Consider the following 26,381-nt stretch of genomic DNA (forward strand, 5'->3'; position numbering starts at 1 on the left):
AGGCTCAGAATTGTACAACTCAGAATCCAAGTGTCTCGGGTAATGTGGTACCTGAGCTATTGGTACCATGGTTAATGTCTGAAGACACCTCAAGTAGAAAGTGAAACTACCTTGTTTTGATTTCTGGTTCTGTTTTCTGAAATGCCTGGGAAGTTATGGTGAGAGACAGTGCAGAACTGAACCCAAACTCTGAGGTGGTGGTGGTGGGGTTGTTGGTCTTTGTTTCTGTCAGTGCTTGGCACTGGGGAAGCGGCTGGTGAGAGTGAGGTGCTGTTACTGCTTCCAGGGAGTGAAATACAGCACTAGGGATCAAGGATGCAGTTGAAGAGAATAAGACAAAGGAACGCCAATATGATTCAACTGAGTAAAAGAGTGGAAATCACCAGTCTAACCTTTAAAAGATCTCATGAGTGATGCAAACCCAGCACGAAGTCAGTTATGGCAGGTCAACAGATGAATGGTCAATCAAGTTAAAATGATAGGACTGGTTTTGGTCAAGAAGTTAAACCCTCACTCTTACAATTAGATGTGCTTACAGAGGAAGTACCTTATTAGTATGGTTTTGATTTTGTAAATACATACTCAGAGAAAACACGGAAATATCAGTAATCCTCTTGAATACGATGTTATGTGCTATTTTGGGCAGGTCACCTTCTGGGTTTAAGCTGTGTATTTGCACTGTTGTGTGCTATACAACTGAAAACTAATGAGAAAGACATATAAAGAGTGTACCTTTGTGCACATCTTTCATACCAAAGTAACAAGGTTGCTACTGATTTTGACCCTAGCCAAGGTTTTTGTTGTTTAGCTTTGTTATTAGTATCCAAGTTCCAGTAATTTTATTTCTTGTGGCAATATACTATGATCAAAGCATAGTCTAAATTAACACCTTCTCAAGTAAAAGGATGTACATATCCTTTTATACTGCTGTTGTCTAATAACTGATGAATCTTGTGAGTGGCGAATTTGGAAAAAAAAAAAGCAAACTTGGGTTCATTAAAAAACAAAAAGCATTATTCCAGCTTTACATTACATACTTCGGAATACATTTGTTTTAATTGATCCCAGGAAGCAGAACCTTTAAATTTCTTCCCTTTAACATCCTGGAGTCTCTTAAAACTGGAGATAACCATGCATGGTACAGAGCTTTGGGGCAAGGAATGGGTCTTTTACTGTCATGATCTGATTGACCAGCTGAAACTCTGCGGGTTGAAAACTGCAATTAGATAAGAAAGGAAGAAGGAACTAATTTTCATGTAATTGCCTTAGCTTCTCTTTTGGACGTTTTGTGCTAAGCTCAGTAAAGGAAGAATGTCTGCAAAAGAAGTTGGAGTAGTTGCAAATTGGTTTAATTAAAACCCTGAAATAGCCACCATAAGCAAGAGCCAGTCTGAACCAACTACACAGTTAACAAAAAAGCAGTCTCTGAATAGAAGAGTTTTTACATAGAAATCAAATGAAATTATATAGAATACTGTCAAATAATTATTAAAGGTAATATCTGACCTAAATAAATGGTCCATAGTGCTGACTTCACTATGGTAAGGAGTTATACAGCCTAACATTTAATACCTAGTGTATGATTATATCATTTGTGTGCTAGAAAGTGTAAAGCAGGCTGTAGAGTGATGAGAAAGAGTAAGGTACGCAATGGCTGACTGCGAAAGTCTCTGTGCCGTTTCTCAAGCGCGTGGTGGTGGTTGGTTATCTGCCTTCATGTTGCACAGTTCCGGAGTTTCCAAGGGGATGGTGTGTTTCTCTCTTTGATCTTCTTAGTACGCTCCGCAGTGGACCTTCCTCCTCACTGCTCTCCTCGGAGCTGGAAATCCCAGTGCCTATTTCTGTGCCAATCAAAGGCTTTTCATACGGGTCTCTTTGACATAAGACTTTGTCCTCTTGGCACTCTTGCCTGTGTGGAAACTTAAGGCTTTCATTGAAGGCAGCAGAAGCCATGCACTCGGCTGCTGTCTTATCGCAAGCACATAGTAGTTTCTCACACATGCTCCAACCAATACCTTAAAAAGAAGTTTCAGAATTAATACTTGAAAGCAGTTACAATCAGTCAATGTGTAATTTGCCATGGGACTAAAATTCATGCCTTGAATTTTAGTCTTCAAATTCACCTTTAATCATCTAAATAATCACAAAAGTCTCTTCTCCCAGGTAACAAGTGATAAGACAAGAGGAAACGGCCTCAAGTTGTGCCAGTGGAGTTTTAGATTGGGTATTAGGAAAAATTTATTCACGGAAAGGGTTGTCAAGCATTGGAACAGGCTGCCCAGGGCAGTGGTGGAGTCACCATCCCTGGAGGTATTTAAAAGATGAGTAGACGTGGTGCTTAGGGATATTGTTTAGTGGTTGACTTGGCAGTGTTAGGTTAATGGTTGGACTCGATGATCTTAAAGGTCCTTTCCAACCAAAACAATTCTGTGATTCTGAATAAGCCTGATACCAAGGTGCTGGGCAGCTGAAAGTCTGACTGGCTTTAGTTGAAAATGTGAATATAAAGACATCAGCAGCTGACTTCTGTCTCCGATCATAAAATATCTGAATGTAATTTTCTCAGCCTGACCTGGTGACATCATACACAGTGCACAGTGGTGCAATAACCTTTATCTTAACTAGGAGAAAAGCTCAGTTTTATAGTTAAGCATTGCTAACATTTGGTAAGCCAAATTTTTCTGTCTCCATGTTCAGCTCTAGCAGCTCACAGGCATGCTGGCAGTCAGTCTGTAATGCTTTGATACACTGTCATCAGGACAGAAGAAATTTCCTCTAACCCAAACTTACATTTTGGCTTATGATCAAAACATACAACTTCAGATCTTAAACTTCTTTCTGCATGACATCCAAGCTTCTTAACTTGTTCCATACAACAGTGATGAGAGAAGCAGCACCTAAAATGGACAGTAGATGTAACAGAAAAATACTCTTCCTGCATCACAGAGTACTTGCAATTATTTTCTCTATTTATTTTCAATGCCCATTAAAACAGCAAAATTTATTTTTCATATCATGGAAAAATCTAAGGAAGAAGAAGAAAAAACAAAACTGTTCCTACTCTCCTTCTATACCTGTTCCTACTTTCACGACTTCCTTCCTAATTCCTTTGGTATCATTTGCTTAACAGTGCTGTAGTTTTTTGGTGGCATTTGTTTTAATTTTAAGACATACAATTACAATTGTAACTGTGACCTAATCCTCTATGAGAAGTGTCTTCAAGTGTTCAAATGTTGTTGTGTGAAAATCTGAAAACTGCATCATGATAGCCAGAGCCTTGACTAGCCTTCATGTAGTCTACTTAATCATCCATAGGCAGTCTTGTTTGTGTGCAAGTGTAGGAAAATTGTGTGTGCTGTATACTAAGTGCTATACTTAGACCTGATGTGGCCACAACTATTATGAACTTCCACACAGGGAGAGATTGTCAGTTGTAAATGCAACACTCTTAAATGAGATTACTTTGGTTGAATTCTCTTCATTACTCTAGAATTACTGCTCTTTGTCAGTTGTACCATGACCGCACACAGTTGGCTGTGGAAGGTCTTTCTTGAGCTGTACTCTCTTCTGAAGGACAGTGAGGCACAGATGCATGTTAACTCTTCTGTTCATAAATCACTTTCCAGAGCATCTCTTAGCCAAGTTTCACAGCAACCCTTATCCTCATCTCTTTTGATATACTCTTCCTTCTGCTCTACTTACCTCCCATCGTTCTCCTTTCTTATTTTAATTGAATTAGTAAGTCCTCTCCAAAACATTGATGCAATAGAATGTGTCCTAGTGACATTATTTAATGCTTTAGGTGTTTAAGTGGATTTTTTTTTCTTTTCAAAATGTGGTCCGACTACTGGTACGTAGCTACACAAGGCCCAACAAAAGGTATACTGATCTTTGCTGGTCCGTAGGCACCCCAATAATACCCATAGTTAATGGCAGATTATAGAAGAGCCCATACCTGTCCAGTTCATCAGTAGGATAACCTCTTCCTTCTTGGCCACAGTAGCAACCGTAAGACTCAAATTCCTCTGGGCATCGCTCAGTTAAACAGAACAGCATTTCTCCTAGCTGGGGAAGCTCCCTCTTCACTCTTCCATTTCCTCTCTCTTGCAGAAAGATTAATCGCTCGCATACTATAAAGCAAAAGAAGTTATTTGACACGTCATGTTTGCACTGGTGGGGGCTCTCTTGTGATGAAGGAAGTGTTTTCAAAGCTATCAGAAACTTTTAAAGACAACATTTTACTATTTCTAAATTATTTCTCCAGTCCATGAACTATAGCTCTTAGAATACTACTGAGCAAGACAGCAGAAGTGGGGGGGAAATATTTAAAGGGGAAAGAGATCCCTATGAAGATGTAAATTACAAGTCAAATTGGATTGCAATGAGAGTACTTTGCAATCCTCCATAATCCTTCGTAGTTAAATTTTTCTTCTAGAATATTCAAACCTAGCTGAGTATTCAGTAGCTTCTCTCTTGGCTAATTCAGAAAATAGAGTCCTAACCTCTTGTGCTTGCACGGTGATAGCTGGGCAATGACTATGTTGTGCTGGAGGAAACAATAACTTTTTCTTTCATTTGAAATACTTCCACCTTGCATTGAAGGTGTACTAGGACTAAAACGTGCATGATTCCTTCATGATATGCTTACAAAAGTTGTCCCAATAGAGCTTGGCTACTGTCACAGAGCAATCAGTAATAGTGTTGCTTTCCCAAAGGAAAGATTCTGGATTTTCACTTCAAAGATAATTGTTTCCTGATCTTACAAACCAGGGAAAACCACCTTGGATTATCACATTCACACTTTTTAACTGCAACTCTATTAGAGCTATGATACCTCTATCCAAAATTCAGGAGCAATCTTACTGTGCTGCTGAGGTCTTGGCATCTCTGTGCCCCAACTCTAATGCCTCTGTGGCTTCACCCACTCAGGAAGAACTGATATTGTGGGAATTATCCCTAAGGTTTGAGAGAAGAGTGTGTTCCATGTCAGGAACAATGTCAAAGAGGCCTTTTCTGTGACTTTGCCAGGGAAAAGACTTGAAGGGATTGGACTGAGGGAGAGGGCAGGTTGCTGTTCCCTGTGCATCCTTCTTGCTCCCATGAGTAATCTCATCTTCCCTTCTGCAGCTCTAGCCTGACTCTCCCTGCTTCTTCAAGGGACAGCCCTGGATTTCTTCTCCCAGTAGGAAATTCCTGTCTATGTGCCTGCTTGGGTCTTTGCTCACTCATGTTAATTCACCAAGAATGAACCCCAGGTTCACACACTGACGTGCACTCTTTAAAAGCTGATATATCCTATCAAAGTTTCCAATTTGATGGAAGGGTGAGTTGATTCTTCATGTCTGCTCTGTTCCAGTTCTGGGACCTCTTCTCTCCGTTGGGAAGCCTAACAAGATGGATGGGACAGTCCGTGAGTGTGGATTTGCAGCAGTGACAGGTCTGAAATGTCTTGGGATCTCTGTGAACTCTGGGCAGGAGTTGGAACAGAATCAGAAATGGTGAGAAAAAGGCCGACTCCGGCAAGACTTTCTCAAGAGGTCACAGTGAGGAGCAGGGGAAGTTCCTTTTATCGATTCTGCCTGTACCATCAAGTAACCCAAAGATGTGATTGAATTATTGCCTAAAAGCAAAAGCAAGGGGAAGCATTCACTGAGCTCATTTTAGATCTTGTACTGTACGAAAAATCTACTTATACCTTAATCATAAATAGGTTTTGTAAGTGTTAATGATAACACATTGGTGGAAGAGGTCAAACTGTTGGAAGCTTTTGCAGATGACTGAATCTCCTGCTGTTCTTACAAATACCCATACATATGTGCTTATTTAACTGGTTTAGAATAACTGTAATCTTCATATGTACTATACACGTACCTTTTAATATAGAGGTAGCTATTTCATTAGATGTAACTGGGAAAAATTAATTTACCTTTTCCTGCAGGTTCATGGGGTCCCCTGTCAGACAGCACCAGTTCCAGAGCTATTCCAGAGGAAGCTGTGCTCTGGCCACTACTTGCAGGGCCTGTCTCTGGAGATGACATATGCCTAGATTAGACTTGCAAAGGTAGAATAAACTCTTCTTTCAGTCATGTGTCCAAAAGTGCATATTCTGAACCATAATCAGTTATCAGTCTTCTAACATTTGTTTAACTCATAGTTGGAAGACTGTTCATTAATGGTTAGTTAAGCTTTCCTGGGCAGTGTTCGATAGCGAAGTGCCCTTTCCAGTGCAGTCAGTGTTGTGCATCCTGTATTCTGTGTAATCTATCCAGTTTTAGGGAGAAAATAGTGTTATTCTACATATCTATGAGAAATGCTGAATCCTCAGACAGCTGTGGACAGGAATAGGGGGGTGCTGTAAGTTAGAATAGGTGTAATTCAGTTTTTACTTGCCTTTTTGCTTTGTCCTTGCAGATATGCCTGCAGGAATCTTCTCAGTGGGGACAATTTTGACTTGTATTGCGTTGATACCTCCTGGGAAGGAGCCTGGGGAGGAGGTTATCTCTTCCACTGGGACCACAGCTTCCATAAATCCATCCTCTTCTGAATAAGCAGAAAGAGGAAAGCGGAAGACATGGAGCAATAAACAGCAAGATTTTCATTTTAGATAGCAGGTCAGAGTAATATCCTCAGGCAGAACTGGTGTAAACCGATGGTCTTAGAGAAAAAAAATTCAAAATGAAGACTGGAAAAACAAAGAGTACCCACCCTTGTCATTTCTTCACATTTCTTGCCTTTCAGAAAACAAGATGCTGGTTAAATAGGACCAGTATAACTGCTGATTTTTTTTTTTAATTTTATATGTTGCATACTGAGGTAAAGACCTGTGCCAGTTGCTGAAAATCATATGGGTTACTGATTAGTCAGCCATACTGAGTTATAAATTGAAGGTGAGGTGTCATTTTCGGAGTAAATTGTTAAAAAAAAAAGTGTCCATTCACATGGGGGTATCAAAACTGATAGCAACATTAGGGAAGGTGGGAAATGATTTGACTGATGCAGAGCTGGGCAACAGAAGGATTTTATTCATTGTATCCACAAGCAAATATTAAGGGGAAAATAAGTTGAGGATGAACAGAAACATAATTTTAAGGAGATTCTTTATCCTAAAAATTAATTCGGTATTTATTTTTAGATTATCTGAAGCTTTATTGTTGAGCAAGAATGTTTTGTTTAATTTGGGGATTACTTAACTTTTTTTCTTTCTTTTTTAACCTTTTTTATATAAGCTAACTTGTAAATGAAAACAGTTATCAAGTGGAAATCAAATGGTTTCATTTTTCCTAAATGTCAATACAAAGAAGGTGGCATTTCACAAACAAAATACTTTGAAAATACTAGTGAACATGTGCTTCCACATTTTTAAAGCCCTTTCTTTTGAATTCCTTGGCTGAACTTATTAATTGGATTAAACTCAAATTCATTAAATTTGTCCCTCTGAAGTCCTGTTTTTAGTATGTATTGAAAATAACCTGTCATAGGATAAGAGAATAGATTAAAAAAAATGAAAGTACTGCTAAGAACTCAAGGAAGCCCATGAAAGGTTGCAGAGAGGGATCAATAGCAACATGCTAGTTTTCATAGCTCAGCGAGGTGCACATTTTATACCACTTTGTTTGGTGGTCCTGTGTTGAAATGAAAGCGATTCCTGCTAGATGCAGAAAATAAAACTGAAGTTTGGGAAATTCTGCACTTAGCTAAGAATAGATATTACAAATAATCCTCCGGGAGCCATGCAGACCTGCAACACGACACACAGATTTTCTGATACATTCAGGTTAACAGAGGAGAACATTTGACCAGTGTTTAGTACAGCAATGCCACATTTCTGTATTAGGGTGGGAGACATGGCTACTGTCCAGACAGTGTAATCAGGGTTAAAAAATGACCACTTTCTACTCTCCATATTCAGTTTTCCTTGTCTTTTTTCTTGTGCATTTCAATCTGCCTGAACAATCCTTTCTACAAAAAAGGGGGTACTGAAAACTTCCTAGTCTACCAAGGTGCTCCATTTCTAGCTGTAGCTACTGGTATGGCTGCGCTCAAAGCAATAACTGCAAAAGCTGAAGTAGTTTTTAGACTGGGAAAGACATCCGTGAAATTCTATATAACAAAGGAGAAGGCAAAATCAAAATGAACCCTTCTGGCAGCAGATGCTATGAATGTAATTTAAAGCACCAGCCATTATATTGAAAAACCTTATGTGAAAAGGTTTTCACAAATACTTGCATGGGGAGTGCAAATGAGTGGCTGGAGGCAACGAACAGCTAATACTTCTCAGTCTGGTTTCATTGTTTGTGTATCTGCTATCTGACCCTGATCTAAATTTGATTCTCCGGCAGCCCTGTCGTCACCATGCAAGGATTTTAAACTGTGATGATTTTAGATGAGGTATTGCTCTGTCAGTCAAAGGAAGCGGAAAGCTGAGAGTCACTGACCTTTTCTCGAGAGGATGGGGGGAGCAGGAGCTGTACCTCTGTGGTCCCTTGGGGTAACTGTACAAAAAGCAGAGGCATCCTGGTAGTGACCTACCTGCTGTATTTCTGCAATGCATTTCTGGAGTGAATTTACTGAAAATGCCATAAAGCTTAACCAAACATCACTATTAGCCTTGTTTCATAAAGGGGGTAATTAGGAGAAACACAGTGGTTTGCTGAAGGATGTGCAAGTCAGCAGAAGAGCTAGAGGTATTATCCAGAAATCCTGAGCTGCAGATTTTTGCCTGTGACACCACAGAGCTTCATAAACCAAAATCCATTTTCACCTGGAGTCAGGAGGGCCTGATTAATCAATAAAAGTATAATTAGACTCTTACCCTTAGCTTTGGAAGTCCCCAGGACCCTCTCACTGGGCTCAAAAGAAATCACTGTTGAAGACAGAAAATGTGAACTCAGAAAACAAGATGCCAGCACAAACTCATGAAAAGTCAAGCTGCTGAGAAGAGCTTTTTCAGCCAAGCAGGAAGACCCAGGCATTTCATGTATAGAGATTTGACTGTTTTTCTCAGGGGTGCATTGATTGTTGTAGATAGTGTGATACTGATAAAGCAATCTCATCGCTGCATTCAGATAATGTGCTTTTCACTGACAAAGAGGCAGCATGACTGAAGCAGCAAATTAAGTATTAAAGCCATTTGACAGACAAATATACTAAAGAGAATTAGGTCTAGAATCGCACTGTTGTGCATGGAAGGATGCCACATGTCTCGGGAACACCTTGTATTTGCTTGTGCTGAAAGTCAAGTGCGGATGGGCAGCTACCAGCCCAAATACCTCCCTAACCTCTAATTTATTTCTTTACCTGATAAACTTATTTTCACTTATCATCAGCTACATATTGATAAATTATAAACACATATTATTAAACCAAATCATCTCTGCATCCTTTTGTCTGTTAGGATGTTGTGATGTGAGGAAGAATGTCTTTGCCTTTGGACAACTTTGAGTAGTACTTAGCTTTGGCTTAATGCGGTTCCCACAGTTGTCAATGGTGAAGCTCTTCTGGGCTTAGATGGGGAGACAGCTAGTAAAATGGTAAGTGGTTCTTCGAATAGTTCCTCCAAAGTCTGACTAGATATGTTATCTGTGATACATTTTCAGCTTTCTGAAATTCCTAATACAGGTTTTTATCCCTGGGCAATATTTTGAGCCTTATGATTGGCTATGGCTCTTTAGAGAACACGAGTAATCATTTTTTTCAGGAAGTAAAAGATTGGTGCAGATGTGCAAATACAGGAGCGCTTACTCCTTCAGGAGTTCTCAGTTTTCTGTTACCAAGCCTCCCAGAGGCAGCTAGAAAAACATGAACAAATACCAGAGCTGTTGTTAGGCAAAAACAAGAAATATCTGGTAAAAAACCTACCTTGATAATATAGGAGAGGTATGAAGGAACAGCCAGCACTGACATTCGGCATAAAGCCTTTTCAGATGGGCACCCCTATGCATGTGGCACTTTTTTATAAATAAAAAAAAAAAAACCCTATGAAAGTCTGAAGCATTGTTTCTTAAAAAGAAAAAAAAAGAAGATAATAAGGAAAAAAAAAAAGAAAAAAATTCATATGGTTTTTCAGTATTCCAGATTCACACTTAAGGCAATGGCTCACTCTGAGAAACAGAGGAGCATACTACAGCTTGAAACCAGGTTCTTAAGTTCCCAAAAAGTGCAACTTTCCGCCTCCCCCCACTCCCACAAAATAACTCCCAAGTTTCTCTGAGTTGAGCAGTGGCTTGGTCGCACCCATCCAGTGCCCATTTCTTGTGTGCTTGGCAGATCCAGGGTCTCTGTACATGACAGTATGGCTTTGCTTGGGATGGGGCCACATTACAAGAGTGCATCAGCTAAACTGGACAGTGGATGGTCCAAGACTGGTCTTCTTCTCTATTTCACTACTGTATGACTTGGCCCTCACTTACTAGGTGTGCCCTCCCAGAGCCACACAGGGCTTTGGATGACTTCTGTCCATGGCCTTTTGTCTTGCAGTGCACACCATGCAGATAGGAAGAGAATAGTTTTCTCATACCGCAGCAATGAGATTTTGCAAGCATCCATTCCTGAATAAGATAGCCATTGATTGTAGCAGAAAAAAAATGAAGATTGTCAGAAGAACCACTTGGTCTTGTGGTTTAGGAACTCACCCAGGAGGCACCAGAGAGGGAGGGACTTCAACCTGGATCTCTACATTGCAAGTAAATAAACCACCAAACTGCTGGCTCGTTTGCAACAAACCATGATCTATTTTTCGTCATGCTACTGCTTGATCTTGTGTAATTAAATATCTCTTTAAAGACAACAAATATGCAATTGTTGCAACTGTTGGCACCCATGCAGCACATCTCTGCCAAACAGCTCACCTGCTGCAACCTGTGTTCCCAGGGAAAAAACAGTCTGTTTTGATGAAAACAGGTTTTGTCATAGAGTGCTCGTTCTCAGCCCTTGGGAAACTTACTCTAAACACTGGTTAAGCACATTGCATACACAAATTGAAAATTGCACCTTCTCATTCAGTCTTGAATTAGATCACTAAAACATTATATCTACTTTTATATCAGTCCTTTTAGAAGGGCAGAAAGAAAGCGAACAGCTTATTCTTGTATTTTATTCTTTCAGATTTTGGGAGCTAAAAATAGTGCTGCTTGCACTGTAAGTTGCAAACCTTCTTCCATGGATGCAGTTGCAGCCTGTGTTTCGTCAGTCCCATGATGAAGGAACTCTGCAAAAATAAAAGCAGTCTTACTCCAGAGAGTCATGCCTTAGGATGCTTATTAGACAGGATCTTGGCATAACGGGATCAGAGTCATCAGAACGGAACTTATTTCTAAATATTACTACTGTTGTGCTTTTTGTTCAGTTATTATGTGATATAAATATAACAAATAGAAACCTAATTATTGATAATTACAGTAACAGTATTAAAATCCTGCCTTAATATTTATTCAGTGCTGATACTAAATTCTAGTCAGCAAAATGCAGTATAATAAAAAAAAAACCCCTCAGTCTTTATCATCAAGAGTTTCAACCTGGACAAGAGAAATTGGCTAGCAGTCAGCATTCTTTAAATTCCCATTTCAGCAGGTACTTCTATTTTCAGCAGGTAATCTATGGCCTAGAGTGAAGGTATGAAGATTAAAATTAAACACTTAAACAGAAAAGTTAAATGTTTAAAACCAGGCAGTTGACTAGGAACGTTGTTGAAGCAGGGCCTTAAATGCACATTCAAATAGAAAAGGATCTATCCAAAAATACTTTTAAGTTGCTTTTAGTGTTTTTCTTCTTATATAATTTCTAAATGAGATTCAGGGCTTTCTTCTGAATTCCTTCGCAGAAAAAGGAGTCATTTGGCTGAAATTTTCCTGTGCACCTGTGTAAAAGCTTGTCACAAAAAAATGGTGCTTTAGTTTATCAGGCTTTTTTCTCTTCCTTTTGTATTTTAACATCTTGCTAAAACTTGTCTTTGCTTCTCAGAGAGGAATTCATAGCTTCCAAAATACTCATGTTATTTTCTGAGTATAAATTTATCTTGATTTAATATACTCCACTCAAAGAATTACAGAGATAAGGACATACCCTCCGCGTGAAGTGTTGTCATCTCTCTCTTGCTGGTTGTTTCTGAAAAGGAGAAAGTTCTCTCACAGACTAAAGTGTGTGAAGGGGGTTTGTCACTGTTTAATCAGAATAGTACAACGAATCAGGAGTTCATTGAATTTATTCCTATTAAAGCCAAGGTTTAGGCAAATATGTCCCCATTTCATTCACATTTTTTCTCTGAAATAATTGACCAAAATCCTTTTCTTAGAAATTTGTCAGATAGGATTATTTTTTTTCTCAAAGCCTGAACAGAGCAGCTACACAGAAAGATAATAACATGAGTGAACACTAAATAAAAATGTTTCATTAAAAGAATTTTTTTTTCCATTAAGAAATATAACCAGGAGCTTAAAATTAGTGGGGGGTATTCAGTGAGCTATCTTTATCAGCAGTGGTAAAACCAGCATGATTTTTCCTGTTAGCACCTAACAATTTCCCCTTTATTTGTAATGTGTTGGAACTGCCATACTTTACGAGAGCCATCTGATCCCAGTGAAGGATTACTGGCTTACATGAAACAATTTTCTGGCTTTGATGCAAACTTTCCTGTGGCATTTTCTTCTCCCTTGACCTCCTCACGAGGGGATGCACGCATCCAGAGCATGATTTAGATGCGTATATCTGTCCTTAGCACTGGGGTGCATGAATATGAGCCAAGGATTAGAAGGATTAGAAAAACTGGCATTGCTTTTTCATGTCTGTCTCAGCTTGGGAGTTCAAAGGTCCTCCCCCTGCCATTCTCTGATTGCAATCCATGTTAATTAAGTTTTTAATCCAGCCCTTTTCCCACAGGACAGGTATTCAGTCTTACAAGGCTGTAATTTCAGCTACAGAGCAAAGATCAGTGTATGACAATGGAGATAAATATCCCCTTCATCTTTAAAGAGGATTTTTCCTTCCAAGATGGAAACCAAGTAACAAAGCAGAGTGGGTCTATTTTTGCCTTTCCAGCTAGTTTTTGCATGATTGAAGGGGAGATTTGAGCTAGCAATATTTTCAGTTTGGCATTCCTGCTAGTGAACTCAGAGGGTCACTAGTCACCCCAAGTATCACCCATTCATTCAGGTTGGCAAGAGCCTCACAGGGTTGGCAGGAGCCTCCTGAAAAAAAATTTCTTCATATCTAACTGGAATTCCCCTGTTGCAGTTGTGTCTCTTGCCTCTTGTCCTGTCCCTGTGCACTTCCAGGAAGAGTCTGGCTCCATCTTCTCTAGCCACCCCACTAGGTATTGAGGACAGCAAAAAGATCTCCCCTGAGCCTCCTCCTCTTTCACCATATGCTCCAGCCCCCTCACCAGCTCAGTAACCTCTCCTGGATTTGCTCCAGGATGGCCATTAGTCCACCTTCCTCTCTCTTGGTATTCACTTAAGTAGCAGTAAATGGAAAACACCCAGCTCTGCTTTATTCTTGTTGGGTCAAATTTGATGCCAACAGAAAAACTGTCAGGAGAAGGCAGTCGATCAGATCCTTATTATTACCTGTAACCAGAGATGGACAGGAGGAGACATCCAGCCCATTCAGGGAAGAGTTAATATGTGCATTCACAAAGCATTCAATGGCATCTTTGTCACAGTTGCAGAGGAACTGTTCACAGGGATCCCCAGAGTCTGGAAATTAAATAAAAATCCAAACAAGGATTACTGAAATATCTTTTCCACCTCTTCCTTTTTCCTCCCTGCAAGGTTTGTGTCTCTATCCATTAGTGCAAACCTATTTGTACTGTGCTGCTTCACGTTAAACACAGTCAAGTTTCCTAGTCCAACACAGTTTGTTTTTGAAACGCCATCCAATGTAGCACGGCTGGCAACAGACTTCTTGCCTGTGCTGGTTCGTTTTTCAGAGTAGTGAGGACTACAGAGTAGTGCTTTGCTACCTCTAGTTTTTCCATGGAAAACTTAACCCAGCTGATACTGAGTTTGGCATTTCACAGACTTCATTAAAATATTCCTGCTAGCCTCAAAAAGTCATAGTCCACAAACCAAGCCTTTCATGTAAGATGTGTTTTGCTCCTTATAAAGGGTATGAAACAGTTTCCCAGAAAATACTATTTTCCCACTTCAAAACCTTCTACATTTCAGGGTTTCAAAGAAACACATTGACCTTTTGGAGCTGTCACGCTTATGTTTCACATTTTTGATGGGGACTATTTTTTTTCTTCCTTTTTTATTTTTAGTTAGAACAAAATATTTTCTGATTATTAAGTATAGAAAGAGCTAAAAAAGCACTATTCATGTTTAAATGCACTTGGATCTTTATAGAGAGGCCTAAATAACAAAAATTGTTTTAACTTGTAACAAGGAAAGGAAATTGGATCAGATTGTTGCTTAAACAAGCCGTAAGGGTGTTGGTTTGGGGATTCTGCACCTCTTTGCTGGTATCCTCAAATCATATTCTAGCATATAGTCTTTTCTGAGAGTCAATACTTGCTGAAAAACTATATTAAAATTGATTAGGCATTAAAGAGCCCCACTCCACACTTTCCAGGATTGTATTAGTATTGCATGGAGGTCTCTGCCCTCATTGGTGATACTGTTGTATCTGAGGAGTATATACGACCCTGTGAACAAAGAATTTGATCCCTCAAAGTATATAAAAATCAGTTCTTGAAGCTTCAGAAGGGGACTGTTTTTCAGGTCTTTCCCCAGCATCAGCTGCGTTTCTGATGTGTGGAGAGATCTCAAGCAATGCTTAGTGGCCCTGCAAATTCAGGGAAACCTCAGCAAAAGGCTGCCTAATAGAGGACCCCTGGCAAGTTTCTAGTTATTGGACTTCAATTTTCATGCCTAGTTGGGCTTTGATGCCTCTGTGTATTCCTATTTCCATTCAGCCCTGAGCAGAACACTTAAGCCCTTAAAAATCCACATGTGGAGGTTGTTTCTGCTTCATTTATACATGACTTTTGGTAGACAGACCAGAACAAACCTCTCAGTCATGGTAAGGCTACAGTGTTACTCTCTTGCGACAGGTTAATCTTACCACAGGTCAGGTTTTCAGTAGAGCAGCTGACGTCTGTAGAAACCTTTGATGGATCCCATGTGCACTCCATCTCCATTGCTTCCTCGTAGCATTTGCGGTGCTGGAAACAGCAGCTTAAAAAATGAAATAACACAAAGCTCAGACAATTTAGTTTCTGTTCAAGAACAGACTGAAATGTTTTTGTGTCACTCTTATACAAGAATGCAGAAGATGCCAAAAGAGAAAAAAGAGGTCCTCAGTGTGGTCCCTACAGACAAGAAAGGCTGAGTACTGCTTTTCCCTGAGTCAGTCTAGTGAGAGAAGTACAGCTGGATGCAAACCTCGGTGTCAGGAGCAGGTTTTTACGCTGTGGGACACCACACTTGCATTTCTCTCCTTCTGCGGTGCCTGAGTTCTTACAGCTCAGCTCTAGAGGTCTTGGCTCCAGCCCTGCCACAACCTTTTTCACTGCAGATTTGGAGAACCGCACAGAACCTGGCACTCACGGAGTGTTAAGGCCTCTGCAACGCCTTATGAATCCCTGTGTCTCACTGAGTCTATATAAATACGTGCAGTGTTACCCGCTGTTTCTTGTACTTTCTCTTCTATGCAACAATCAGAATTAAAATGCACCATTTAACCACGGGAAGGGGCCATGAAATATTCTTCTCACACTGGAGTAAAGCAGCTTTCTCCTACCACCACACAACAAAGGCAGTTAGAATCGTTGGTTTTCCTACACCCCTGCTGTTATGCAAATTCCAAATGCCTGCAGGACCACTTAGCTGTGAACGGCAGTGGAAAGTCAACTAAAACAACAAGCTTTTCATCAGTCCTCTCTTCTGTTCAGCTGTTTTTGAACAGGCAAGCCATCTACTTCTATAGTATAGCAACATATGCGTGCACTGACGTCAACTATAAATGAAACACCACTAAAACACGTAGTCATTATTTACCCCATATAAGATTGTTACATGAATTAAGCAGGGGCTTAATTTAGATTGAAATATCCTCATCTCAGAGAAATGGACTCAGAACATGGGTCTGGTATTGAATTGCCTTGGTCTTGACCATGCTGAATGCAAAGAAAACATTAACAATCAAAACCAGCATCTGCTGCCAGGAAGGGATAACTTGTGATCATGATGTAAGGAGTTAACTTCAATTAAGCTCGTGGGATTTTTGTTAAAGACACAGTGAGCGTGTTATTACACCTCACAGCTCTGCATGTGCACTGAACTCACTGATGGACAGAAGCAGTCCTGCACTGATCAGAGCAGGGACCAAAGATCTTCCCCTTGCAGGCTCCCTTCTAGGCTATGCATTCACTTTCTCAGTTCCTATATTTAGGAGGCATTTAATATTTAATCACTTACTACATTAATAAATAGTTATTACAAAATGTAATATGTCCTCACAACCAGGGAAGCAGTCCATGTCTTAACCGCAATCAGACTTTTGTCTTGGTGAAAGACATCAGTGATGAGGTTTGCTCAGGTTGCCAGCAGCGGATCAGAGCTGGTGAATAGTGCTATCCCAGCTGATGAAGCGTCAAAGCACAGTTTCTTGCACTCCAGTGTCTCTGCCGCCTGTTAGTGGATTCGCTCCCTGCTGTAACCTGGTCTAGGGGTCTGCAGGATGTATTGAACAAAGGTGAGGGCAAATAGCGTTCAGCAGAGAGGCCTTGATGGTTCCTCTGCCCCACAAACGCTACTGTGCCTTGTTTCAGATGTGAGGCTGAAGTTTGTAAGCTCCATCAGGAACAGGGTTTTAAACATATAACTGATGAAATGTCTCAAGACCCATTCCTGTCTCTGCCTGAGGTCTAGTGAGGTGTCAGCACCTGAAAGCTCCTCTAACTGCCTAATTAGTCTAATACAAACTCCCTGCAGTTCTTGTTTGTTTAGAGCATCACAATTACATCAACAGCTAATGCAACACTTAATCAGAATATTTACTTGTTTTCCCTTTGCAATCAGGGGATTGTAAGACATGGATTGTCCTTTGGGCATGCTTCTCTTTCCCCACGGACTATGGAGGTAGACTAGGCTCCTAATTTAGATATGACAATTAGCTACTCTGGGAAACGGGAAAAGGTTGGGCTTATCGGCACAAACATTTTCCAATGCCTTAAAAAACCTACAGTGAGATATTCAGCCCTTTTTTGTGGAACAGAAATGGCAGTGACAAAATCCAAGGTTTGTAAAAGTAGTTTCTAAGAAATTAAGTTAGTGAAAAAATTGCAACACTGTGGGAACTGTATCTGAGAAAGACACGTAGCAACCACCTGTTTGGAAGCTCTCTTGAACCAAGGGCATATCTGTGTCAGTGGCAAAACAATAATCAGTCCCCATTTGCTGAAGACTGCAGTGGGGTTGCCATGCTGCTAAGGAAACCTCACTGCAGGACTGCTAACCAATTTGTGAACACAAATGACTCTGTGGACATTTCTCAGGACAAAACTGCTGACAGATTATTCTGCTGTTTCTGTATTTATGCTGCTCTTCATTAAAATAAAGCTGAGTGAAGCGAAAGCCAAGGTGCTCAGCTCTTCAGGTATCAATCCATTGAACTCACTCAAGCTCTCATTTCAGCATGTCATCACAATTGTTCAGAAAACCTTTCATAAGAAGTCCCACTGCTTTTTTTTCCAGTAGCAGGGTTAGATCTTCATTTTCCCAGCCATCCCATGCTGGAAAGTGGATGGATTAACTTCCATCTAGCTACAGGCATTAGCCCTTTCTGAGCCATTGCTGTTTTCCCACAGGGAATTAGTACATTACATTACATTGTTGGAAAAAACTTTTTTCTATTTGCACACGGATGGATCTTGATTCTCTTTGAATTTCTTTTCACACCTTCTGCTGGCATAAGTGAACAACCATTTGATTGTCCTGTCCTGAGATTATATTTTTTTCTCACTAGCCCAGGCAGGGTCTAGGGCAGTATCCCTCCAAAGCACAGAGTGGAGTTCGGATGGTTTTGTTCCTGCTGCATGGTACTGGGAAGAGCCATTAAGCTATACTGTTCTTCTCCATGCCTAGATACTCCAGTGTCTTACAACCTCTGCATGTACACAGGTATTCAGGGAAAGATCTACTTAACCTCCTAACTATCATCTGAAGTCATACTTAGCTGTAGCCTGATTCTGTTGATGCTTAAATCCCCCTCAGATGCCAACAGTTTCATTATCATAGAATCATAGAATGGTTTGGGTTGGAAGGGACCTTAAAGATCATCTAGTTCCAACCGCCCCTGCCACGGGCAGGGACACCTTCCACTAGATCAAGTTGCTCAAGGCCTCATCCAACCTGACCTTTAACATTTCCAGGGAGGGAGCATCCACACCTTCTCTGGGCAACCTGTTCCAGTGCCTCACCACCCTCACAGTCAAGAATTTCTTCCTAATATCTACTCTAAATCTACCCTCTGACAGTTTAAAACCATTACCCCTTGTCCTATTATAGTCCACTATGAGCTTACATTGCTGGTGTATTACGCAGCTCTCAATTCCAACAGTTATGGTAAGATTGTAAACCCACTAAACTGCTCAGATTAATGCTCTCCCACCCACCTTATTAACAGGCCATCCAGTTTTTGGCACCAATGTTAGTGTGAGACAGAATTCCCCAGTACAGATAAATGAATGAGGTTTTTATTCACAAAGATCTGTTCAGAATTTAGAGACCTCTGGGTAAGATACATCAAGGAGATGGGTATGGCATTTACTTATTCTACTACGTTGTTGGCCACTCTTTGCAACCAATTTAAACCAGCTGTGCCACCAGAGTTGCACTGGTGGAATTATATGCAGGTGTTGGGGACCTTGCTTTTATCTGTAGGGTGGGAGTATTTCTCCACATCAAAGTGTGGGGAAATAGACACTTTGAGCTATGAGAAAAAAGAAGCGAGTGGATCATCACATGCTGTAGATTATGACCACCTCGACTTCATCTCTTTCTAAGACATGCTGTAAGGCAAGTGGTACGGGGTGTTGGCCTAGCAAAAAGATAGCGCTCACCAGCAGGTAGGAACAACAAGGGACAGGGCTGATAAACCAGAGTTATCTTTTGTAGGTCATATCAGATATTTAGGTTGCAAGTGAGTGATGACTAGATTAAACAGAGCTGGATGGTTTCGGACTGACTTGCCCTCTGAATAAATCTTCTATTTTTTCACAACTGTGCTTAAATCATTTAGGCAAGCATTATGCTTTGGGTCATCAGAGCTTGAGGTCACTGACAGCCAGTCAGGGCACAAGAGAACATCTCATAGGTAAGACTTACTCATCAGCTTCATCCACAGGGAGCCCTTCCATCTCAAACCGGCAAGAGCAACCATAGTCTTCAAAATCCCTGGGACAAAAACCAGTAACACACTGCATTTTGTTCACAAAGTTGAGCAGGGCAGGGAAGTTAGTGAAGATGGACTGTAACCAGGTGAAGTGAGAACCCAGGCAGTCTGGAAAGAGAACAGCCACAAAATGCATGGTAAATGGAGGTGAGCCACGTGTGGGTCACACATGAGTGACGTTCACATGAATGCTGAGCCTAAACAAGACAGTAACACAGGGCATTGACCAATGCTTGATACTCAGCAGTATTTAGTATTACAATAGTCTGGGGAAATCTACAGCCTCAGAAATCCCTGTTCCTTTTCAGTATATATAAAAGCAAACTCCTCGGGATTTCTATTCAGTGCTCGAGTACAACTGGAATACATACTTACCAAAAAATAGTGCAACACTTTCCACATTTTGAAAGACTCCATTGAAGAATGTGGCATTGTCTAAATAAAAAAATAAACAAACCACACTTTAAAAAAGTAAATGACAAGAATTGTCCTCAGACAGTTGTTAAACCATTTTGAGATGAGTCAATAGCTATTTGCTAACAGCACAGTTGCCTGCAATGCTTCTGGAGTATGAGTGATTCCCCACTGCCATGCAATATTGTAGAAAGCAAAGCTTAAACCATTCTTACTCAAGATTCTTTCAGGTGTGTTAAGAAGCTCTGGCAGGAATGCTGGCGGCTCCAATTCTTGGCCACCTACCTCAGCAAACAAATATGAGAAGAAAAAGATTTAAAAATAAAAAAAACACCACCAAACCAACAACATATACTTCATTATGACACATACACTACAGGCATTTTGGATACTTTCCTTCACTAGCAAGCTGATTTATCAAAGTCATGAAACGCTTAGCTCCATCTGCACCCAGGAAACCCCAGAAGCATACTCGTAAGTCACATTGACTTCATCTTAAAAATCAGTCCTCTGTTAAACTGAGGTATTGCCAGCGAGGTTGTGCTAACCCTTGTATTTCTGTGCTCTTCTGAACAGTAGCACTTATGGGGTTAAATCAGTAGAACTGTATAAAATTGGTTTAGTTGCCCAATTACTTTCATTATCCCAAATGTTTCTACTCTGTAGTCCTATGCTCCTCACTTATTTGAAGTCAAGAGATTTGATTTTTCTGAGTCCTGATTGCCTATTGACTTAGTGCCTCTCTTCCTATCACTATTTCTTTCGTAAGTTAATTATCTCTTTTTCCTTTTGAAGAAGCTATAGTATGTTTTCCACACTTTTATTTCTTTCTGTTTGCCATGTCCTGAATTAGGGTGAAATCTAATACTTGTTCTCTCCCTTCCCATTTTTTTCCCTTCTTCTTATCTTCTGCTCAGTTTTAGGAGAGAATGTATTACTTTGTATTTATTTAAAACTGACTTTTTTTTAAAAAAAAGGAAAATATGTCAAAGGTATTTATTGGCTCAAGGATCTAAAAACTGAAGAAAAAAAGTAATGTTAAATTAATGGCATAGCTTATGTCTCAGAATAACTGGCATTCAGAAAGCTGTCTAGTGTCTCTACGAAAAATTCTGGGAAAGAGTTGACAGTTATCTTGCTAATCTGTTGCATTTTCCTGCAATAAATGTAGGTGTAAGAGAGTAAAGCAGAGTAGTGGGTTTTTTAAGTATAAGCCTTAACTCTATGTTTAGCAAAGGATTAGGAAAAAATAAGACTTTTTTTTTTTTTTTTAGATCATATAAAAGGGCTTTCTCAGGATGTCTGCAACTTTTGTGGAGTGAACAAGATGTTGATGGTAACAGTTATATGCCTCCAGCAATTCATTTCTCAAGTTTAGTGGCAGAGTATGGATATGGGATTGAAGGAGGTAGGAACAGGTGCTTCTTTTTATATTATTCTTTTCCTGAAAGTCTTGGTCATGACAAAGAGCTTTTAGATGAACAGCAATCCATCAGAAGTGTCCTTCATTGCAGCTGGTCCAAGGGGAACAGACTGGTTTCCACAAACCAGAAAAGGTCTCCCAATAAAGGCTGGCCTTGTCACAGAACTGGAACAAGTCTGTTGGAAGCTTGACATTGATGAGGAATTGAGATTCAAGTGAAATAGTGGTGTGCCTTGCAAAATAAATAGCATTGAATGCTATATATTTGTACACATGCTTGGTAAAGAAAAAATGCCCCTTATTTTCTGGCTTAAAGCCTGTATTTCCCCTGCAATGACAAACGTCCTTCCCCCAAGCCATGTTCCATCAAGTGCATCTAGAGCCAGGTTTTGACACACTGCATAACACCACGGCTGAAACTCAGTGTCTGTTGATGACTAGCCATTGATCATTTAGTCCTTTCAGCAAAATTTTGGAAAACATGAAAATCCCATTGAGTTGAAATGAGACAGAGGAGAGAATTGATAAAGCCATGTTACAGAACTGCTGGAAGCTGTGATTGCTCCAGCATCGTTTACTTGCACTTAGTTCTTCTCAGCAAACTTAATTTGCACACACCCAATTAACACATAAATATTTCAAGCTTCCCGGAAGAAAAATCTCTACCACAGGGTCAGCAGCTTGGTAAAGCTTTGACTCTTCTAATCCTTTCGCTATGAAGAACAGTATTTCTAAACGTCACTAAGTCAAGATCAATGAACCAATGTTTGCTAACAAGATTGCTTAATTTTGTTTAAATTGTGGGGCGAGGGACAATGAAAAAATACTTTCTGGATGAATTATTCTCTTCTTTTGCTGTCATGTCTTTTGAGGCTATTGGTCCTACATCATTCCCTATATAGCCAGTGAAAGGCTGCACTACAAAAAACAATCCTTTAATCAATCCCTCAGAAGACCCCAGGGAGGACAACTTCTCTCACCTTTCTCTAAAACCTGCTAAAAGACTTGGCACATGTCCTGAGGAGACTTGTATGATACATCAGCTCTTGGGCTTTCCAGTTGTATACTTTATCCACAGAATTTTTTTCAACGTTCAGATACATGTAAAAATGTTTCTGGACTGTGTCTGTGATGTTACTACTCTGACAACACTTTCCTGAAGTGTTATCTGAAAAAAGCCCATCAAAAAAACATCATAGAATCATAGAATCATTTTGGTTGGAAAGGACCTTTAAGATCATTGAGTCCAACTGTTATCTCCAGTTGTTTTTTGCAATCATGGCTAATTAAAATGTCATAATATAGGTCACGGATGCAGTCATTATAATCCTCATGAAGCAGAAACCTTGACTGTGCCGGGAAAAGTCAGGGTGCAGCAAACCCAACCTATTTAATTTATTCAAGGTAAATCACATTAGCTCCTCACAAAGATGCTAGTTCATGCACAGATATTTGCTTCTGTCTCAAAGCAGAGATCAGCGGATTAGACCCCACATAAATATAAACCAATAATCCTATCCAAACCTAAAACCAGTAACAATTTACATCTTTGTGCTCAGATTGTGCTTAGCCGGGGTAAAAGAATCTGAAAACTGGGGCACCGTCTTTGGAGGTTTGGGGGGAAATCTCTTTCAAACATTATATCAGAAAAATTTCTGAGTGTCCAGATTTTTCTGAATGCACTAGATATTATTAATATATATAGCCCCCTTTACATCTGGGGACTAAATGCCCTTTTATATTTTATGAATAGACGTTGTAAGTATTTTGGCATTCTCTGTCACTGCAGTGAGAAATGCTAATATTCTTACTGATTTTTATTTGTATATTAGGAGTCTTAAGGTTCAGCTTCATCAATATATTTTAGCCCATGTGTTTTGTGTTAGACCTGTTTCTTTACTGACTTCTAATGCACACAAACCCTTAGAAGAGAGGCAACTGGTGAAGTTGAAGTAGGTCAGCGCAGGGTTTTGTCTATGCCAAGGTGCTGAGCTTTCTTTTCCCTTTAGAAATAAACCCATGGAGCAACCAGAAATGGTGTTAGACCTTCTAAAAGTCCTTCTCTTCACCTGCACACCACTGCCCTTAATGACATTCCTACACAGTGCAGGGACTGAAGAAATTTGAAATGTTTGCCCACCCCTGTCACTGGGAAGCTCATTCACCCATGACAATAAAATCTAAACAGTTATATGAAAAAAAAACCCTATTCATAGTAAAATTTGAAGGAGGAGCTTTAGCTGAACGTGAGTTCTATTTCAGGATGCACTGAATGGTTTGGGGAATTTAGACAATACATGTGTATTTAATGAGTAGAATCTCTTTATATGTAACTTGTAACTTTTTGGGAGTCTAAAGGACTTAAATAATGACCGAATGCTAGCAGAAGTGAAATTGGAATTTTTTGGTTATATTTTTAAGCCCACTAAACATTGCTTGCTTCACTACAAGTCCCAAGAAAAATATATTTTATAAGTACTCCATAGATAAACTTATTTAAGTGCATTTGGCTGTTGAACAACTAGGTTTGAGGGGACAGCAGGAGTGCTTCTAAAGGATTGTTTCCAAATGCGTACACTTAAAATAGTTTTTGTGCATAAATGTCAAATAATCATAAAAATACATTGCCACTTACCACTGTAGAACACCATTGACATAGACACCAGCAGAATTACAATCATTTTTTGTTTAATCCAAAGACAAGAAAAAGTCACACAGCAGACTGGTGTGCCTGGTGAGTTAAGTAAAATAATAGGCAGAATGTTATCTCTTGAATCTGGGAGTGGAAAGACATCAGCTTAGAAAATCATTCTTTTGTATCCTGGCCATATTTCTGCTTGATGCAATTGAGTTTTTACCTGTATCATAGTAAATGCACATATTACAGCAATGATGAGCCTTATGTACCCTTTAAATTTTACTAATGTCCTCTATAAACCTGACTAATAATATTTATTTTAGTATTGCTTTAGGTGAGTGAACAGGCTCTGCCAAAGTGCCATAGACAGGGAAAGTCCGTTTAGCAATAAAATGTTGTACTTGAAGTTTCTTTTGTTTTGTAATCAGTTTTCACATCTTACATGATCTAACAGGATGTTTAAACAATTCTTCACATTATGTTTAAATGCAGCTATTGTGAAACACTGTGTAAATGAAGAGACATGCTGGGATTACTTCTATTTAACCCAGTTAATCTGCAATCCATTATATTAGTTTGCTTCACATCACAAAAATCTCTCCCACTTTGTAATCAAACATTTACTCTAATCTGTGTTGAGACAGATCTAATGTATCATATATTTTTCTAATGATAAACACTATGTTGTCTGGAGATCTTCAAGTTCTGGGTGTGCTTGTCCTTACAGAAATGTGTGTGAAGAATTCTTCTGAAGCTAAAAGACTTGCCTAGTATTCATTAAATTACAGATAATGGATTGATTTTGAACTACAATCACTCTAAATTAGGAATTATTTTCTAAGTAAGTCAAGCATGGAGTTTTTTGCAGCCAAATAAATGAACCTTTATTTATCAGTTTTCAAATATGTGTCTACTGTTATTTATCTGCTCCCCTAAGGTCAAATATTGCATTAATTTCTGTGAAAAATCTTGTAATATTTCATCAGGAAGTGAGGTTATAAATCTAACAGCTCTAAATATTTATATTCTACTATCCCAAATCTCTTACCTACACTTAAGTCTACAACTCCACAGCCCCAAATAGCTTATTCTACATTGTTTTCTTCCTAATTGCTGTATTATAGAGTATATCTAGAAAGGCTTACCTTGAGGGATATTATTCGAAAGCAGTTGGATGGAGGACAAATGGATTTCAACAAAGTCAGTACTAAGCTATTTATACCCACTTGGATATATATCTCACCCATGTGATCACTTCCTTTATAAAACCCACTTCAACATTTATTAATTAATTCTTCCATGAGATTCCTTAGAGTCATTATGCCTACAGTGTATCTTAGTAATATAGCTCCAGCCATGTAAAGGATCTATACTGAGAAGTCTGTTCTGCAGGTGCATTCACCGCATAGTAACTTTCCCTAATACTCTCGGCTGTAATTAAATAACAATCATCTCATTGTTATTAATCACTCGCAAAATCTCTGGGGCATGTGAATATGGCTGTAATAGTTTAGCAAGAGGTAGTGTTCAGTGATGAAAGATGAATGAAAATTTATACAGCTTTAAACACTAGCATTCCTCAGGGTCGAGAAGTCTGCTCTCATCTATCCACAGTGGCTCCAAAGCTGAGTGAAACCCAGGGGAAGGTTGAGTCAATGAACCTTGGGATGGCTTCTTCTCATCAGAAAGGTGTGCTTTCTGCCAGAGTCAGACACAGATACTCTTCAAAGATGCCATCAACAAAGGCAAACTGTCCACTGAGTTTTAGCATGGAGAAGTGAGAAGTCTGACAAATTGGGAATTGTAAAAATACTTACGTGAACAAAAGACTGGCTCCTCCAAGGCCCTGTGAATTACCTTGTCTTCAGAAAGGCCTTTGACACCATCTCCCATAAAGTCCTCATAGAGAAGCTGTTGATATATGCGCTGGATGAGCCCAGTGAGGTGGGTTGAAAACTGGCTGAATGATGGGGCCCAGAGGGTGGTGGTCATCGGCGCAAAGTCTAGTTACAGGCCAGTGACTAGTGGTGTACACCGGTGGCCAAAACATCAATGTGCACCAGCTGTAGTGCAAATTATCTTCTTTTTTTGGAAATATTAATGGCTTGATGATGTACTTTGGGTTCATAGTAGCATCATATTGCTGCAGTGTAGCAAAATATAGGATTGTGTGATTTGTTTGGTTATTCTTTCTTTTTTTAGAACTGGCTTTTATTTCACCAAAGGTGCATATAAGGAAGGAGATGAATCTTGGTGAGCTCACACAAATATATCACAGAATGAGAGTACAAGAGGTGTGAACATTTCCTTGGTCGAGCTCTGCACTAGATCAGTTGCTGAAGTAATGGGAGACTCTTGATTTGGAATAATGGATGATCTGCATGTGTTTAACACCAGGAAAAATCCTTCTTGTCTTCAGTATTTCAGGTTGCTTTTAAATTATTTTGTATTTGTTCATTTTGTTTACTTTATCTTAATTGTAAATAAAGCTAGAATAAACTATTTGCATTAAGTAGC

The 26,381-nt window shown here is 39.5% G+C and overlaps 1 protein-coding gene across 1 annotated transcript; it reads right to left on the reverse strand.

Moving 5' to 3' along the window:
• Positions 1 to 1,704: 1,704 nt before the first annotated feature.
• OC90 (otoconin 90) lies at positions 1,705 to 25,856 on the reverse strand. The gene is made up of 17 exons (XM_068397219.1): positions 25,682 to 25,856; positions 25,108 to 25,122; positions 23,862 to 23,957; positions 20,019 to 20,084; positions 19,765 to 19,824; positions 19,323 to 19,497; positions 15,058 to 15,170; positions 13,560 to 13,688; positions 12,061 to 12,102; positions 11,150 to 11,206; positions 8,813 to 8,863; positions 8,436 to 8,492; positions 6,391 to 6,540; positions 5,927 to 6,025; positions 3,956 to 4,130; positions 2,791 to 2,897; positions 1,705 to 2,015 (listed from the first exon to the last, which is right to left on the reverse strand). Exons 1-17 carry the CDS (start codon positions 25,854 to 25,856, stop codon positions 1,705 to 1,707), a joined length of 1,878 nt encoding a protein of 625 aa, XP_068253320.1.
• Positions 25,857 to 26,381: the final 525 nt, after the last annotated feature.

This window comes from Nyctibius grandis, chromosome 3 (assembly GCF_013368605.1).
Source record: "Nyctibius grandis isolate bNycGra1 chromosome 3, bNycGra1.pri, whole genome shotgun sequence".
In the NCBI taxonomy this organism is placed as follows: domain Eukaryota; kingdom Metazoa; phylum Chordata; class Aves; order Nyctibiiformes; family Nyctibiidae; genus Nyctibius; species Nyctibius grandis.

Excerpts from the sequence above, each read along its gene's own strand:
- OC90 (XM_068397219.1), bottom strand. The coding sequence starts at position 25,856 with ATGACCACCACCCTCTGGGCCCCATCATTCAGCCAGTTTTCAACCCAC. Across the intron at positions 20,085-23,861 it reads GTCAATGGTGTTCTACAGTG|GTGGCCAAGAATTGGAGCCG; the intron begins GTAAGTGGCAAT and ends TTGCTGAGGTAG. Across the intron at positions 19,498-19,764 it reads AAGTGTTGCACTATTTTTTG|ACTGCCTGGGTTCTCACTTC; the intron begins GTAAGTATGTAT and ends TTCTCTTTCCAG.